The sequence below is a fragment of the Copadichromis virginalis genome, linkage group LG6 (genome assembly GCF_057382275.1).
Source record: "Copadichromis virginalis isolate Kocher_CV1m ecotype Utaka linkage group LG6, C_Virginalis_male_GT1.1, whole genome shotgun sequence".
Lineage (NCBI taxonomy): Eukaryota > Metazoa > Chordata > Actinopteri > Cichliformes > Cichlidae > Copadichromis > Copadichromis virginalis.
Window position 1 is genome coordinate 19,113,444 of NC_140623.1, and position 15,442 is coordinate 19,128,885.

At 37.7% G+C, this 15,442-nt stretch overlaps 2 protein-coding genes across 5 annotated transcripts in view; both read left to right on the plus strand.

Annotated features, from left to right (window-relative positions):
• Nucleotides 1-946, plus strand: part of LOC146707617 (ovochymase-2) — a 32,132-nt gene extending 31,186 nt beyond the window's left edge. The window contains exon 25 of the mRNA XM_085459060.1: nucleotides 465-946. Coding sequence (XP_085315186.1) covers nucleotides 465-674 — 210 coding nt within the window. The 3' untranslated portion in view covers nucleotides 675-946. The remainder of the gene's footprint in view (nucleotides 1-464) is intronic.
• Nucleotides 947-1,502: 556 nt separating this feature from the next.
• fam13a (family with sequence similarity 13 member A) overlaps nucleotides 1,503-15,442 on the plus strand; it is a 49,934-nt gene continuing 35,994 nt past the window's right edge. For 2 of the 4 annotated variants that reach the window (XM_085459061.1, XM_085459062.1), the window contains exons 1-5: nucleotides 1,503-1,810; nucleotides 5,296-5,491; nucleotides 8,390-8,599; nucleotides 10,501-10,681; nucleotides 13,406-13,553. In XM_085459061.1, the coding sequence (XP_085315187.1) occupies nucleotides 1,784-1,810; nucleotides 5,296-5,491; nucleotides 8,390-8,599; nucleotides 10,501-10,681; nucleotides 13,406-13,553 (762 nt within the window). In that variant the 5' untranslated portion in view covers nucleotides 1,503-1,783. The remainder of the gene's footprint in view (nucleotides 1,811-5,295; nucleotides 5,492-8,389; nucleotides 8,600-10,500; nucleotides 10,682-13,405; nucleotides 13,554-15,442) is intronic. The other 2 variants (XM_085459063.1, XM_085459065.1) reach the window with 1 other exon arrangement.

Here is a 15,442-nt window from a genome sequence, read left to right on the forward strand (position 1 = left end):
GACAGACTGAAAGTTGTTAGGAGACGATGAGACTGTTGTTCATTGTTTAAATTCCTTCCGAGTTATTTAAAAACATTACGTAAGTGTGCCCGCCTCTCTTCGTCTTTTATGCAGCTCCCTGAAAACGTTTTTGTTTGCGGTCATTCAGCCTTGATCTCAATGGCTGCTGCCCAGTTTGCAGGCGTAATTAGACAGAAGAACACAGAAACATTATTCGCCAGCATTAATGAGCAGCTGCTAGAAATGCAGCAATGTGAAAAATGGGACGTTTTACATTTTAGGAGCTTCATAAAGCACGATTCTGACATTTGCCTAATGAATACTTTGTCAGGCTGTTAATAAAGACTGACTTCTACAAATTCAAGGTCACAGAGATGATTTACAGCAGCTGCCAAAATCTAATGTTCTGCAGTGCATCATAAGTAGATCTTTGCTGATTTCTTTGTCCCGCTGTCTCCTGGTAGGGTGACTCCGGCGGTCCCCTCGCCTGCACAGCTGCCACTGCTGCTGGAGGAACAAATACAACCTGGGAGGTGCACGGCATCGTCAGCTTTGGAGCTCAGGGCTGCATCAGAGACAAGAAACCATCAGTGTTTACCCGCGTTTCCGCCTTCAGTGACTGGATCGACAGCAACATCAAGAAGTATATTTATGAAAGCAGAAAAGCTTTGTAAAGCTGACATCTTTAGGTAGAGATTATTCCATGTTTAGATTTATTTTTTTCTCTTTAAAACCCCCTGAATGTAACAAATGCTGACCAGCAGCACCAACCTACAAGGTTGCATTGCGCCCCGTAAAATAATTTAGTAAATAACATATTGCTTGTACGTTTCTATATATTAAACACTGCTGAACATTTTAAGCAAATTATATTTAAGCAAATATTTGTAAAATAATTTGTAAAATAATGAATAAATATATCATGTATAAATAAAAAATACATATCTATAAAGCTTGCAGTTACTGTTTCCTTTTACTTTATAGTGCTGTGTTCAAAATGAATATTTTAACTGTAATAAAAAGTGTAGTGTTAAAAAAAAAATCAAGGTTAATAACAATTAATGGTCATTTTATATAACTTAATTTGCCAGCCACTGTCTTGTTGTGTTTTAATGTCTCTCTGACCAGCTGTTTATCTGTTATATTCAGTCCACAACCATACGTTAAAAAAAAAGAAGAAGAAGGACATCAAAGAACAAAAAAATAAAAGGTTGGTTTAAATTTTAGATGCTGCAAATAATAGAATACAAAAATCACCATTGGTCTGATAAAACTACATGAGGCTCTGAAGCCGTTTCCTGTTTTTGCGTGCACTTTAATACAGCGTTGAGTAAAACATTACTTCATTGCTCTTCCAGTCACTGATTAGCTCTGTTCTCTGGTAGATGAATGTTGCAGCACATATTTAAAGTTTTGGGGGTTTAACCCCCTTGATCACATGACCAGGCCTCTGAGCCAATGAAAAAACTCGGCTCAGATTTCAGCCTAGGAGAAGGAGAGGAGGGGGGGAATGAAGAGGGAGGAAGAGAGAAAGAGACAAGCTCTAATCTGTGCTCATGGTCTGCCGGTAGTGACAGGACTTCCTCAGATTTTTTTTTCCCCCTGGTTGGATTATATGTGTTTTTTAGAGTATCTGAATGGCTCAGTGTGAGGCGCAAAAGATTCCCAGCCCTGGGAAAAGTCTAGTGTGTCCTGGAAAAGAGTGAGGAGCGGAGGAGGGGAGCCAGCTGTACTTTTTCTCCTCATCTTTCCCCGGAGTGCCGGCGTTTTTTTCTGTGGGAGAATGGGGGCAGGAGCTATGACCATCTGTGTGAGTAGAAACTACAAAGCTTGAGTTGACTTCCTAATCGACCTGTAATTAAGAGCTGAAGAACATATAACGGGACTGTTCTGCTCAGTGTCTGTCTACAAACTCATTTGTGATGGGGTGTGTTGTCTCTTTAAAATGTCCTGGAGGGACAAATATTCCTTTCCTAAAGTAAATCTTAACTTTCCCTTCCTCAGCTAACTTATTACCAAAAATCCATGACTCATAGGGCTGTAATGACCAATCTACTTGCTTGAAAGTACTTCCTCTTACTGTAGGGCAACAGTAAATTTATTCTAGCATCTTTAAAAAACAACAACTGTAAAAAAAAACTAAAAAAAAAAAAACAGAAACACTGTATGTTTTGTTTTCAGTCAACACCAGTAATTTTTTCCAAGCATGTGATCACTTCCAGAAATGAAAATAAGAGTTGTCACCAGCACTGCACCGGGATATTCTATTTTATTTAATGTTTTTCTTCTTGCAGTAGTAACTGAGCTCTGCAGCTGTTGCTTCAGGGTTCCTGTGGTGCTTTTGCTGCCAGTTGCTTCAATGGCCACCCAGACAGGGAAGGCGGGAGGGACAAGGGAGGTGGGGAGTGGAGGAAAAGAAGGGCACATGCTTGGGCTTGCTATCCCCTTCATGAGCAAGTAGAAGACAAGACAGGGTTGGAAAAGTCATTTCGCATTGTGGGCCACATCTTAAATTAGCAGGATGAGTGTAAAGTCATTGTAAAGTAGTTTAACTGCACATTTAATCCCCTCAGTATAAGAAAATTAATTGCAGTTCCAACAGTACATCACATTTTTTTCCACATTTAAATTATTTATGTATTACTTCATTACATTGGTGTAGTATGAATGACTGTGAGGGAGTCTTTGTCAGCAGGACAGGCTATAAAATTTATGAAACTTAAGTTAAAAGTGCAAAATTTTTGACCTCCTTCACATTTTCTGAAGCCTTCCAGTGGGCCGGATTGGAGTCTGCTAGACCGATTCTGGACCCAGACCTTAAGTTTGACACCCCTATGCTAGATGGGTTGTACCGACCGTTAGCAGTCTATTTACAGGACAATACTTCTAAAAGATTTCACTCACCCAAAGTGTCGAAACCAAAGGATTCCCACAGAAAATGTTTGAGACACTTCTGAAGCAAGGGGAAACAATTCCTTCCCCCAGGTCCTTGTCAATAAGTTTCCTTAATAAGTTTCCTTTTCACTGTCAGATGTTGAAGTGTGAAAATATCTTAAAAACAAAGGAGGGGACGAGCATCTTTGGCTGAATCCCAGCAACAATGGAGGCGATTGTGTTTGCATTCAAATTGCTGAGGGGAAACTTAACAAACAACCCCAAAACCTGCTATAAAACTTTTCATCTCAGTGTTTGCCTACTGTGTGAATTCAGAAGTAAGACTGCGATTCATTTCTATCTGCCATGATGATGATAGTAAAGGAAGATTTAGTGGGACATCTGCTCCGTTGGGCCCCTTACAGTCAGTCTCACAGTCAGACTTAGCGCAGACCAGCTTAACTCCTTAACACCTGCAGTAGTAGTAGCACAGGAGCCCAGACTGTAACTCTGAGAGGTCCAACTATGGCCACATAAACTCAATTATATACATAAACAATCATTTGTGCAAGCGGAAAATCTAAAGATTAATGAAGATAGTTTGTGTTTAGCGTGTCTGGCAACTATTAAGACGTGTACAGCCTTTATAAATGCTGATTTAAGTGATAATGTATGTTGTATTAACATAGTCGGAGCATCTGCCACGCTAAAGATTTTGTCTCCTTACCCATCTTAGCACCATCTGTGAGGTGGGTTTTAATCAGCAGATGACTCTAGCTTCTGTGTCTTAGCAAGTGGTGAGTAAAGGGGAAAAAAATCATATTACAACCACCGTGCCACTATGGACCTTATTGTAGCCACATTTTAACCCAGGTCTCTTCTGATCGTTGACATGCTGAAAAATAAAGCCGTTGCCAGTCAGATGATTTCCACGTGTTATTGCATGGTGGATGAAAATCTGATGGTACTTTCTTTGTTCAGAATTCCATCAGTTTTGACAAGATCCCTGAAATGCAGCCCCAAACAATAACAGTGCATGTTCACGACAGTCTATCACATCTGTTGCCCCTCATTTTTCAGTCCAGATTTTGTGTAATTTGGCATACATCATCATCGTTTTTGCCCTGCTCCCCTTCCTTAAGAATGGCTTCCTGACAGTCGTCTTTCCACTGAGACTATTTCTGATGAGGCTTCAGTGAATGGTAGATGGCTCAACTGAACGACCAGACACATCGCTCAGGTCCTTTGTCAGGTTGCTGCTGGAATTTTCCTGTTTCATCATCAGATGAGTAGTTTAACAAAAAATAAATAAATAAATTCCTCTGAAAATGCTCAGGTACAAGGACTGAAAATGAGTGAAAAAGCAGCCGATGTGCAAAGATTAAGATTATGTTAAAAATGTAAAAGAAAGTTTGGCTCCTTGGAAGCAAAATATTAAAGAAATATGGAGTGACTCAAGACTTTTGCTCAGGACTGTAAATATGCTAAATGAATGAGTAATTTGCTGGAAAGTTATGGTTTGCTCTCAGAGACAGACAACAAGCAAGTGTATCTTAAAGTCTCTGTATGCAGATACAGAGACCATGGGGATGCTGTTTGCCTCGGTATCTTACCAGGTAAACATCATATTCAGGTTTTGAATTGGCTCAGCTTGGCTAAGAGCACATAAAGTGTAAAACCTAACTAAGTGTATCAAAACACCTGCTGTACTTAACTTCAATTCTTAGTTACCTCAGTACTGTTAGTATTTTTTGGTACACCTAAAAGAAAAATGCTGCTCTCTTTAATTTGATAATCATATATAAAATGAGACATATGGGTCTATATCTATATGTATTGAATAGCCTATGTGAAGTAAACAATTATATATAAGTAGCAAATCAGAAAATGTAATAATATGTTTTACCATATTATATTTTGTATTTATTTCTCAATGAGATTAGCAATGGAAAATGTAATTTTACTTGTAGTACAATGAGCCTCTCCTCTTAAGGTATTATATCAGTCTGATCTGATATCCTTACTATCGTTCAGATTCCTGGCAGCTGAGCATATACCACATGTGCTTCTCTAAATATGTGCTCATATGCCTATTTGTGCATGTGTGTGTATATGTGTCACTCTGGCAGTGTCTTTAACCAAAGATGTGTTGCGAGGTAACCTGATATTTGTCGTAGCAACTCATGCACAGCCAGCTCTCCTCTTTATCTTCCTGCTGCCCTCAGCACACGGTGTCCTGTAAGAGCATGGCAGAGTAACTGAAAGAGCTCTGCGTGTAGTCAGCCACTTCATGAGCAGCAGCACACACATTCTACTCTTTGGGATGAAGTGCGCTTTCCTGTGTAACAGGTGTCTACAAAGATGTCTGTCTCTGCTTCCATAGTGTCAGTGTCTGACTGCTGCTGTCTGCTCTCCCTGCAGCACAACAAGGCGGCGGTGCAGGTTAAAGAAGACATGAAGAAGATGGTCCAGATGCCCATCCCGAGACCCAGGATAGTCGCACCCAAGCACACCAAGGTGTTTGGAGCGTCTCTGTTTGAGTTGCGAAACCAGGGGCTGCTGGAGGATGGGGTGCCTCTGGTGGTGCGGAGGATGGTGGAGCATCTCCGCAAGCATGGTGAGGCAAAAATGCATGAGAGCACTGGAGGAGAAGTGCAGCCTTTGGCTATCTTTTATTTCTTTGAGTTTTTGCTGAATACAATTGGTCTTGCATGCTGAGAAGATGGTGCACATACATTTTTGAATATCCAATCCTACTGGTGTCACTACATAAATACAGCTTTATAGTGCCACCTAGGTTTTCTTGTATTACATAATTTGTTCTAAATAAATCATACAGTTATACAATAATCAGAAACCTCATTATGTCAATCCTCTGAGTCTTGTTAATATGAGCCGGATAAGAATTAGACCAGAGCAACTTTACTAGACTACTGAAATAGAGTTAAATGGTTTTTTTTGTCATTGCATGCATTATTAATATTTCTCACAGACTTGCCATCTCACTCTTCAATTAGTTACTCTTGATAATCAGCCACAATCATTTTAATACTTCATCATTTAATTTGCTGCAGACAAAAACAATGCACAGTTGAATCACTTTCACAAGCACAAGTTTCCATCATCATCATCTAAAACCAGATATACAGAAAACAAAAGAGACTAAACATGTAATAGTTTTCAATGAGACGAACAATTTAAAAAGCAAATTTGTTGCTAAATAAATAAATATAATCACACAAATCCACAGCTCTTGCTTTGACAAACGATCAGCCAACAGATTTCTCCAGAAAAAATGTATATAGATATTAATATATAAAATGATCAACCATAACGCATAGTTAAAAAAAACAAAACAGAACTTGTAAATTTTCTATATTAACCTACATTATTTTCTGTATTTCTTCTGTTTGAACACTAGATGTCCCTACAAGAAAACGATATCCTACTCAGGTCAACTGAAAACATAGGCCTCTTTTAAAGCAATTATTGGAGTGTGTTTAATTTGACTTAAACTCGCTGTGCAATCATTTCACTGGCCTATGTATTTAAAGGCTGTCTCATAACCAGGTAAGGTAAGCGTGGAGGGAAATAATATAATTCCTTATGGGCCAACAAACATAGATAGCCTACATGTTAGAGCTGTGGATGTGGCCTTGAGATTTCTTCCTCCATTAAGTCACCCTGAATGACAAATTTCATTTTTGCAAGTAGTGCTTAAAGCAATTAATTTTTTTAATTGGTTCTTGTTTTGTTTTGTTTATTTATTTTTAAGAAATAAATGTATAATCCAGTGAATAACGCTGTCACTTATTTCTGAATAGTATTATTTGGCCAGAAAATAGTTCCAAATAACTACTCCTATTATTATGGGTATTAGTGTGCCATTTTATTAGCTGTTAAAAACAAAACTTCAAGGGTCTACAACATGAGTTGAAATCTTTTAGTAAGATTTTTTTTTTTTAATATTTTATCATAGTATTATTATTATTTTTATTTTGTTATGAAATACTAAGTGTGACAAAGTAAGGTTAGCAACAGGTGTTGATAAGGCAAAAGGCAGTTGTTAAGGTTTTAGCAAGCACTTAGCAACGCTAACTAGCAACATAATCAAAACAGATACCAAAAACAAAACACTGACAGCTATTAACACAAATCTAAGCTGCTAATTTCATGTTCACAGACTAGGGCTGTTCATATGATATGATGACGATATAAAAACTTTTATCGTTTCATTTTATGCTATCCTTTGTTTCGTGGTGTCGCAAAATAAACTGTTTACGGCAATATTTTGTCATGGTTTTGATGGTCACTGTAGTGGCTATATTAATTTCTTAAAGTTCTCTCTTTCTCTTATATTTAATATAACCACACTAGGGATGGACAAGCGCCTGTTTTTATGCGTTGTCGTTAGCAACAACGATGGTAAAACCATTGCGTGTCCGCTTGTTTATGTTCCACATAAACCTTTCACAATAAAGCTCAAGATCCTGTTGAGATTTTTCAAAATAAACTGAATCACGTGAAAGAGCAGATTATTTACGGATGAGAAGTAAAAAAGCCGCCAGGTGCTAAAAAATAAACCTTAGACTCAAACGTTAGAACAGGCTTTTCCCCGCAGCACACTGTGTAATAAATACTCACAAAGAAAGCATTACTATGGCCTTAGTGCGTTTAGACTAATTAAAAATAGTGATAATGCTAACAGCAAATACAAAAGTGTAGTTATTTAATACTAAAATGGCATGCAAAAAAACCCAGCTAATTGTGAGTTTGGCAATAAAGTAAAAGGAAAATATTCCTGACTAGTATCTGTTAAGTTACACTAAATTAAAATTTTCATATATAAGAATGTCACTTGCTATTTTTTTCTCAGTGTGTTGTTGATCTGCTCAATATAAAGAATTAAAAAATAAAAAGATGGTTAACAGATAAACCTTTAGATTTTATATTTTTCACAATTTCACTTCTTGGTCACAAAAGTGCCTTTACATGAAGGAAATTCAGACTTGATAGCAGTGCCAGGATGTAACAGTGGGTCAGAAAAGATCCTTGCAAGTCATGGTTACAGTGCAAATCTGCAAATTGCTCTATATTCTCTGAGAATGTAAAGTCTGCTACCAAGGAAAAATTAAATTAAACTTACATTTACTATTTAAGAAAAATAAAATATTTTTAATAATGATTTAGTTTAGTTTTATTTGGATAGCACCAAATCACAACATCAGTCACCTCAAGCCCCCTTATATTTTAAGGTAAAAATCCTATAATATTACGAGAGAAAACCCCAACAATCAGACTGCCCCTTTTAAGCAAGCACTTGGCAACAGTGGGAAGGAAAAACTCCCTTTTAACAGGAAAAAACCTCTGGCAGAATCAGGCTCAGGAAGCACAGTGCTCAATTAGGGTGATATGATACTTTGAGGTCATAAGATAAGATGGGGACTGATCATTCAAGACCTTGTAAGTGAGGATTTCTTTATTTGTAATATTTTTTGTCTCTTAACTCCTCCAGCACTGCATCAGGAAGGTCTGTTCAGGGTAAATGGAAACGTCCGTGCTGTGGAGACCCTGAAGCAGCATTTGGAGGGTGGTGGTGATGTGAACCTGCTCTCTGAATCTGATTCCTGTACTGTTGCCAGCTTGCTCAAACAGTACCTGAGAGATCTCCCCGGGGGTCTGGTAGTCATGACAGTCCAGCAGGCACTAATACAGCACTACCAAGGTAAATCACCAACATGTAGTCCTACCTTTTGTGCTATTTTTTTTATAGGCAGTGTATAAAAATTATCCTGCAACATGTGTGGGTCAGTGTTTTTGTTTTTTTGACTGGCAAAATGTGATCATGTCGATATTATTGGATACACCTCTCCAGTGTAATGTAGATCTGGGTCATGACTGACTGGATGATCAGCAAGACTATCTTTAGCTGGTGAATTTTACGATTAGCCGCGCAGTCGTCTACAGCAGGCGGAGCATTTATATACTGCGTTTGCTTGTGAGAGAGGGTGGTAATATGAAGGGTGATGGGCCAGATTTTTCTGGTAATAAACCTTTGAGGTCATAAAAGGTAAAGTGAGTCATTTAGCAAGAAAAGCATCTGCGATCTCTCCCAGCTTCAGTGCTAGGTTTAATCCGTTTGATGGGAGTGGTGTATACTTTATCTGCTGCATTCCCTTTGCTTTCATAGACCCCATGAATGTCAGCCTGAGTAGTGACGCTGCTCCTGACGATAACTGGAGAATAAGATTATTTTGCTGGTTTTTGTTCAACTGTTTTGTTTCTACCAGGCGTGTTTCATTATTTTATCCAGAGAAAATCCCAAGCAGTTGGTTATTAAATCTTTCTGAATGCCAGGATTTTCTGCATTACACATTTTAACATGACAAAACTTTTAGAAGTATTAAAAAAAGTTGCTATTGCTATCAGATTTAAATCAAAGAACTTAAGACTGGTATTAATCTTTTTTATTTCAAATTAAAAGAAAAATAAATGATTTTGATTATCAGTGTTTAATGGCAGTCGTCAACGCTTTTGTTGTCTCTTCTTTGTGTATAGTTAAGTTAAATAACTTTGTACCATTGAGCTATATTTCATCACATATTTGTCTATAATACTTTTGCTATGTCTCTACTATATTTTCCCAGAGCTGCTAAAAATATTATATTATAATGTTTTTGCAACAACTGAAAGTTTTTCTAATTCTGCTGAAGGAGAAATTCAGACCTCACAGAAAAGTATATGATAACCTAGTGTATATGGTTACATTTTGTATGTACATATGCATGCAACACGAGATGTATACTCTAATCAGCTCTTTCTGTAGAAACACCAGACCCTATTTTGGTTAAGTCAAGATCTTAAACACTACATAAATAACAACAACTAATACATTTTTATTCTCATTTAAATTAGTATCTTTAATTTCTAGTATACCTTCATGCATGGTGTTACTTTCTCTTGTATTGTGCACCTGTGTTCTGTTTCCTCTGTTTATGTGCAGTGTACACATCTGTTAGAGCACAACCTTTTTTTTGCCCTAAAATACATCCATAATAAACATACAGGTGGACACACACACACAGAATCTGAACTTTACTCAGCTGTCACAAGAGCAGCCGTGAAAGCTCTGGGTGATTACTGCCCGTCTCCAAACTGAGACAGATGTACCCACATACCCACATTCGTACGCATGCATGCACATTCACATAGACCTACAGTGCACACTCACAACGTTTGCGTCACTAAGTCATTTGGGATCAGCAGTCGTATCCGTTTATCCACCTCTGACCCAATTATGTACCCCCAGTAATAGCATCAACATATTTTGAGGCAGTAATGCTCAGGTATTAGAAGTCACCATAACCCAAGATTAGATATTATAGAGGGATGATGGATTGAGCTGTTACTCCCTTCTGGAGATAGGCTGTAATAGTATTCATTATACTTGGAATTTTACTTGAATTTTTGTTAATTAATTCTGTGTAAACAGACCAAAGCAGAATGTCCTTGTTAATGAAAAACTTGAAGCACAAGTGCATTACTAATCTTTCCACTAAAGGTTGTTTGCCAGGGATTTCATAAACTACACACATTGAATTAAAAAAAAACCTTTTGTATCTGTAGAGCGTGGTGGTGATGATGACACCTGGGCAGACGTGAGACACCTTCTCCTGCAGCTTCCAGATGTCCACTACAGTCTCCTGCACTACCTCTGCCATTTCCTCACCCTTGTGGAGAGCAGCCACAAGGACAACCGCATGACTGCCCTCAACCTCGCTACTGTGTTTGGACCCAGCGTGTTCCAGTGAGTGAAACATTTCTTTAGATTAGATGTGGTTAAACAGTCCAAATACACACCTGTGCACCATATCACTCCATGTAAGAGGGCATTTCTTCTTGCTGAAAGCTATAGTCACAGCCTTCTGGCCATCCATCAGTTTTCTTCCGCTTATTCAATCCACAAAGGCCTCGCTTGCCTTGTGGATTTGAACTCACAACCTCCTCCTGTTAGCCAGCACAGTGCTAACCACTACACCCACTGTACCTGGTGCCTCATTTATAAAAATGTGAGAATTTTACATTCAAATTTATACTTTGAATTTCCATTAAAAAAATGCTTTTTTAAGCTGATTCTATGTTTTCTGTTGTGTATTTTTGTATAAATGCCTTTTCATACAGAGTTTTCATGTAATTTCACTGTTTACATGAAATAAATCAGTGTTGATTCCCCAGTTTTGTAGTCTGATTAATAAACAAGGGCTCTGCCTCTGTCACATTGCATTACACGTGAAAAATCCCTGATTCAAGACATAGACTCCTAGTGCCGCCCTCAATCCTGGATAAATGGAAAGGTTGCGTCAGAAAAGGCATCCAGTGTAAAATCCAGTGTTTGGCCAGAAGGTGATGCTGTAGTTTACTGAGTGAGTAGAGAAGCAGATTGTCAGGAGAGCATAAAAATTTCATGTTTTGAAGAATAAAGTGCTAAAAATAAAGGGTGAGGAAGTAGCAGAGGTAGCAGAAGAGTGAATGATTAGAAATTAAATATAAGTTACCACAAATTTTAAAGGCAGTCAGTAGTTTTTTTTGTTTTGTTTTTTTTCAATTAACTGACTCAGAAAGCTAATCAGTTTGATTTACCTGTGCATTTAAAATACAAAGCACAAGTTCAGCTTGGTACCCTGTTTGCAGATGTGAAAATGTTCAGAAATAAATTATACAGTATGTGGCCGTGTCTCAGGCTTCTGAGCTCAAGTTTTAAATTTTCTGATAGGCTTACTCGGTGGCCAGTTTTAATGTTAGTAAGCTATACTAGTTAGTAATAAATAGTATTTGCTAGTAGTAGGCTGGACCCCCTTTGTGCTATATGAGCTGCATATCCATGTTGTGAATCTCCCAGTCTTCACATCCCGAAGGTGCTGTATAGATTGAGACCTGGTGACTGTGCAGGCCTTTTGAGTATAATGACTCATTGAACCCGCTGATTCAAGAAACCAGTCTTTGTGACATGGCATCCTGTCCTGCTGAAAAAAGCAAACAGAAGACCGATACACTCGGGTCATAATGGGATGGTTGATAATAACTCACTCAATGTGTGCAAAGACCATACCATACCAAGACCAAGACAAGACCATACCATGTAACTGTAGTGTTGTCTAGACTGATAGCCAGTGGGAATCTCCAGCGATAAATTGGTTAATTAAGGCCGGGATTCCCGTGGAAACTGATATAAGAGACACTGTAATGGATACTCTTTCATACTGTACAGTCTGTTCTCTTCAGACTGTGTAAAGGTTATATAATTAGACCTACAGATAGGCCCACAGCCCGGTGTACATCTCACACAGCTGTTCGGCAGTATCATACAAACTTGTTATAGAAGCTGGATTCAGTCTGACAACTTGGGGACTTACTTTCTATTTCAGTATCAAGATTACAGCTTAGTTGCATTTGTTCCATACAGATTGTTGCTTTTATTGCTGCTGCTATAGTCAGTTTCAAAGGGATAGTCCACCCATGAATTCAAGTTATGTTGTTTTGGTGTTAGCTTTAGATCTACAGATGTCTGATTTCTTCTTAAATTTAATGAAAGTGACACTTTTTTTCTACCAAACTACACATAATTCCTTATTACTTTACAGAAATCCATGAACAGGGCATAATATAAACATTAATGCTTCCCATTAATCCTGGGTCGGACCACCTTTTTGCTATATGAGCAAAGGTGCTCAATAGAATGAGATCTGGTGACTGTGGAGGCTTTTTGAGTACAGTGAACTCACTGAAACCGCTGCTTCAAGAAACCAGTTTGAGATGAGGTGAACTTTGTGACATGGCATCCTGTCCTGCTGGAAACAGCAATCAGAAGACAGGTACACTTGGGTCATAACGGGATGTTATGTGTGCAAAGACCATATCGTAACACCAACACCAGGATGGATCCACGTTCTTATTTTGTTTATGCTTAATTCTGACCCTGGCATCAGAGTGTTGCAGCAGAAATCAAATTTCATCAGACCAGGAAATGTTTAAAGAGTCTTCTGCTTGAATTTTGATTAACCTCAACTGTAGCCTACATTTCCCATTCTTAGCTAATATGCAGGGTTCAGGGGATGCTCTTCAGCATACCTTGGTTGTAATGAGTGTTTATTTGAGTTAGCTTGAGGCATTCAACACAACATTTTCACCCGTTGTGCTTGAAAATCCCTGCAGCTTCTGAAATACTCAGACAAGTCCATCTGACACCAACAATCAGTCACTTAAATCAGCTTTCTTGCCCTTGTGATTTGAACTTTAGTACTTCATCTTGACCATTTAGTTGCTGCCATGCAATTGGCTAATTACATATTTGTGTTAATAAGGAGTTGAACAGGTGTACCTAACATACTGGCCATTGAATGTAGTTCCTATTAAAGTGCTCACATTAGTGTTTATGGATATTTATTTGGTGCTCATTTGAATGACCTTTCCCTTTAAAGAATTTCAATTAAATGTCATCTTTTTGCTTTTACTTTATTTTATTTTATTTTAGCGTGGCTCCTGGATTTGAAGCACTTAAGGACCAGAACATCTGTAACAAGATCATGGCCAAACTTATCCAGAACTACAACAATATCTTTGAGACCAACACAGACAGAGAAGACTACGCAAAAGAAGAGGCATCGCCTATCATTGCCGAGGTGCGGTATACTCACAGAAGCACCGGAAAGTAGTGTTTATGTGAAACAGATCACTGTTTACATGAAATAAATGAGTGTTGATGGTCGGGGCAATGCTTTGCAGTTTGGTAAGACAACTTAATGATTCACATGTCGTGCCCATGCACTTTAAACAGTGTGACTTCATCTATGACATCATCTTCTGCCCAGTCACCTGGATGATTGATGGCTTACACAAGCAGCCTTGTGTAATGTCAAGGTAAAAATGATTGAATTATTGATCTTATATCAACAGGTGGCTGTTTTCAGTCCTTGGTTGTTTTTGTCTGTTGTCTGCTTTGATGACTGATGTCTATTGATCAGCTGGTTTGGTTTGCCAGTTTATATTCAGGTTTATTTTCATCACCATTTCATTTCTTTTATGAGATACACATAATTACCACATAATTTTTATGTTCCTGTAATGGTTAATCCGCCAGCATATGCAAGCTGTTTAGTCGAAATTATATTTTTAAAGCTAAAATGTAATTACCGTACTGTTGGCTGGCCCTAACTTTGAGTATAAAAACATGAATTCAGTTTGGTATTTGCCTAATAAACAACAATGTAATTTTTAGCTTTTTTTAATTGATTGATTGAATCTTTCTTTTGAACATGTTGAAAAAGTACAACAACATAGAATTCAAAAGAGACAAACAAACAAAGCAAAACGAAAGGAAAACGAGCAACCACAACCACAAATAACTTTCATGTTCAAAAAGGAGCAGGAAGAAGCATCAGCTTATTTAACCCCACCCCCTTTCCACTATCAAGTAATCAATAGACTACAGAAATACCTCCTTACAATTACATTATATTTTACATGTATTTTTTTTTTATTAATTATATGTATATCTATCTTTCTATCTATCCATACATACATACACATACACACATATACACCTTTTCAATAACCCCAGTAACACCTCAAAGGAAACACAACCTACAGATATACATACCCATACCAACATGCCCGTGCACCCTCACACACATGAAAATATTGGACAAGAGCACCCTATCAAATCTCTACCTCCTCCTTCCTTTAAACATGTTGTTGACATATTTATAAATTATTAATGTATAATAATTTAGATATTCCAGGTGTCCAAAATTAAGTGTCATTGTGTATAAATTTCGTGAGCTAAAGGGGAAAAAAGCTGTATTTTTAGCTACGTGTCAAAGCATTGCCCAGCATTTATGTTGTGTAACAGTATTATCTTAATCATATGTCTGTCACCATAAAAGTCACTATAAACTGTAACTCAGTATAGAATGAATCAATTTTCACCCAAAGAGACTGCATATGAAAGCAGTAAACAAACAAATTAATAAAAACATTAACATGTTTTATTAATTATTTAATTGTTTAAAGATCCAATTAATATTTGAGTGGCGTAGAGAAGCCTACCGAATATTTACTGAGAACAGCTTCATTTACCACTATCTCATGATTAGCAGAATTTAGAGACCAGCCTTTTTTTTTTTATCTCAGTGTGCAGACATCAACAGTGTCTCGATTGTTGATTAATGCCTGTGTCGGGCGTGTGAAACGTGACACTGGCCATCTGATGAGCAGCTACTGATGGTGGGATCTCTCTCTTGTTTTGACCTTTAGCCTCTTCTTTCATAGCACTCTCCTGTCATTTTTAACACCATTAAGTCTTGAGTCTGTGACCTATGTGACGTCATGAAAAAGCAAACATTACAAATGACCTGATCAAATTCAACTTAATAAATTCCAAAGGTCCAGATTACTTGTAACACTAAAATTAAATCTGCAAAGACTTTAAAGACGTGTCATCCGATCACAAGCACCTGTGCTGTGTTGTGAATTCCTGTAAGGGCATTGACACTTGAGACACTGATGAGCA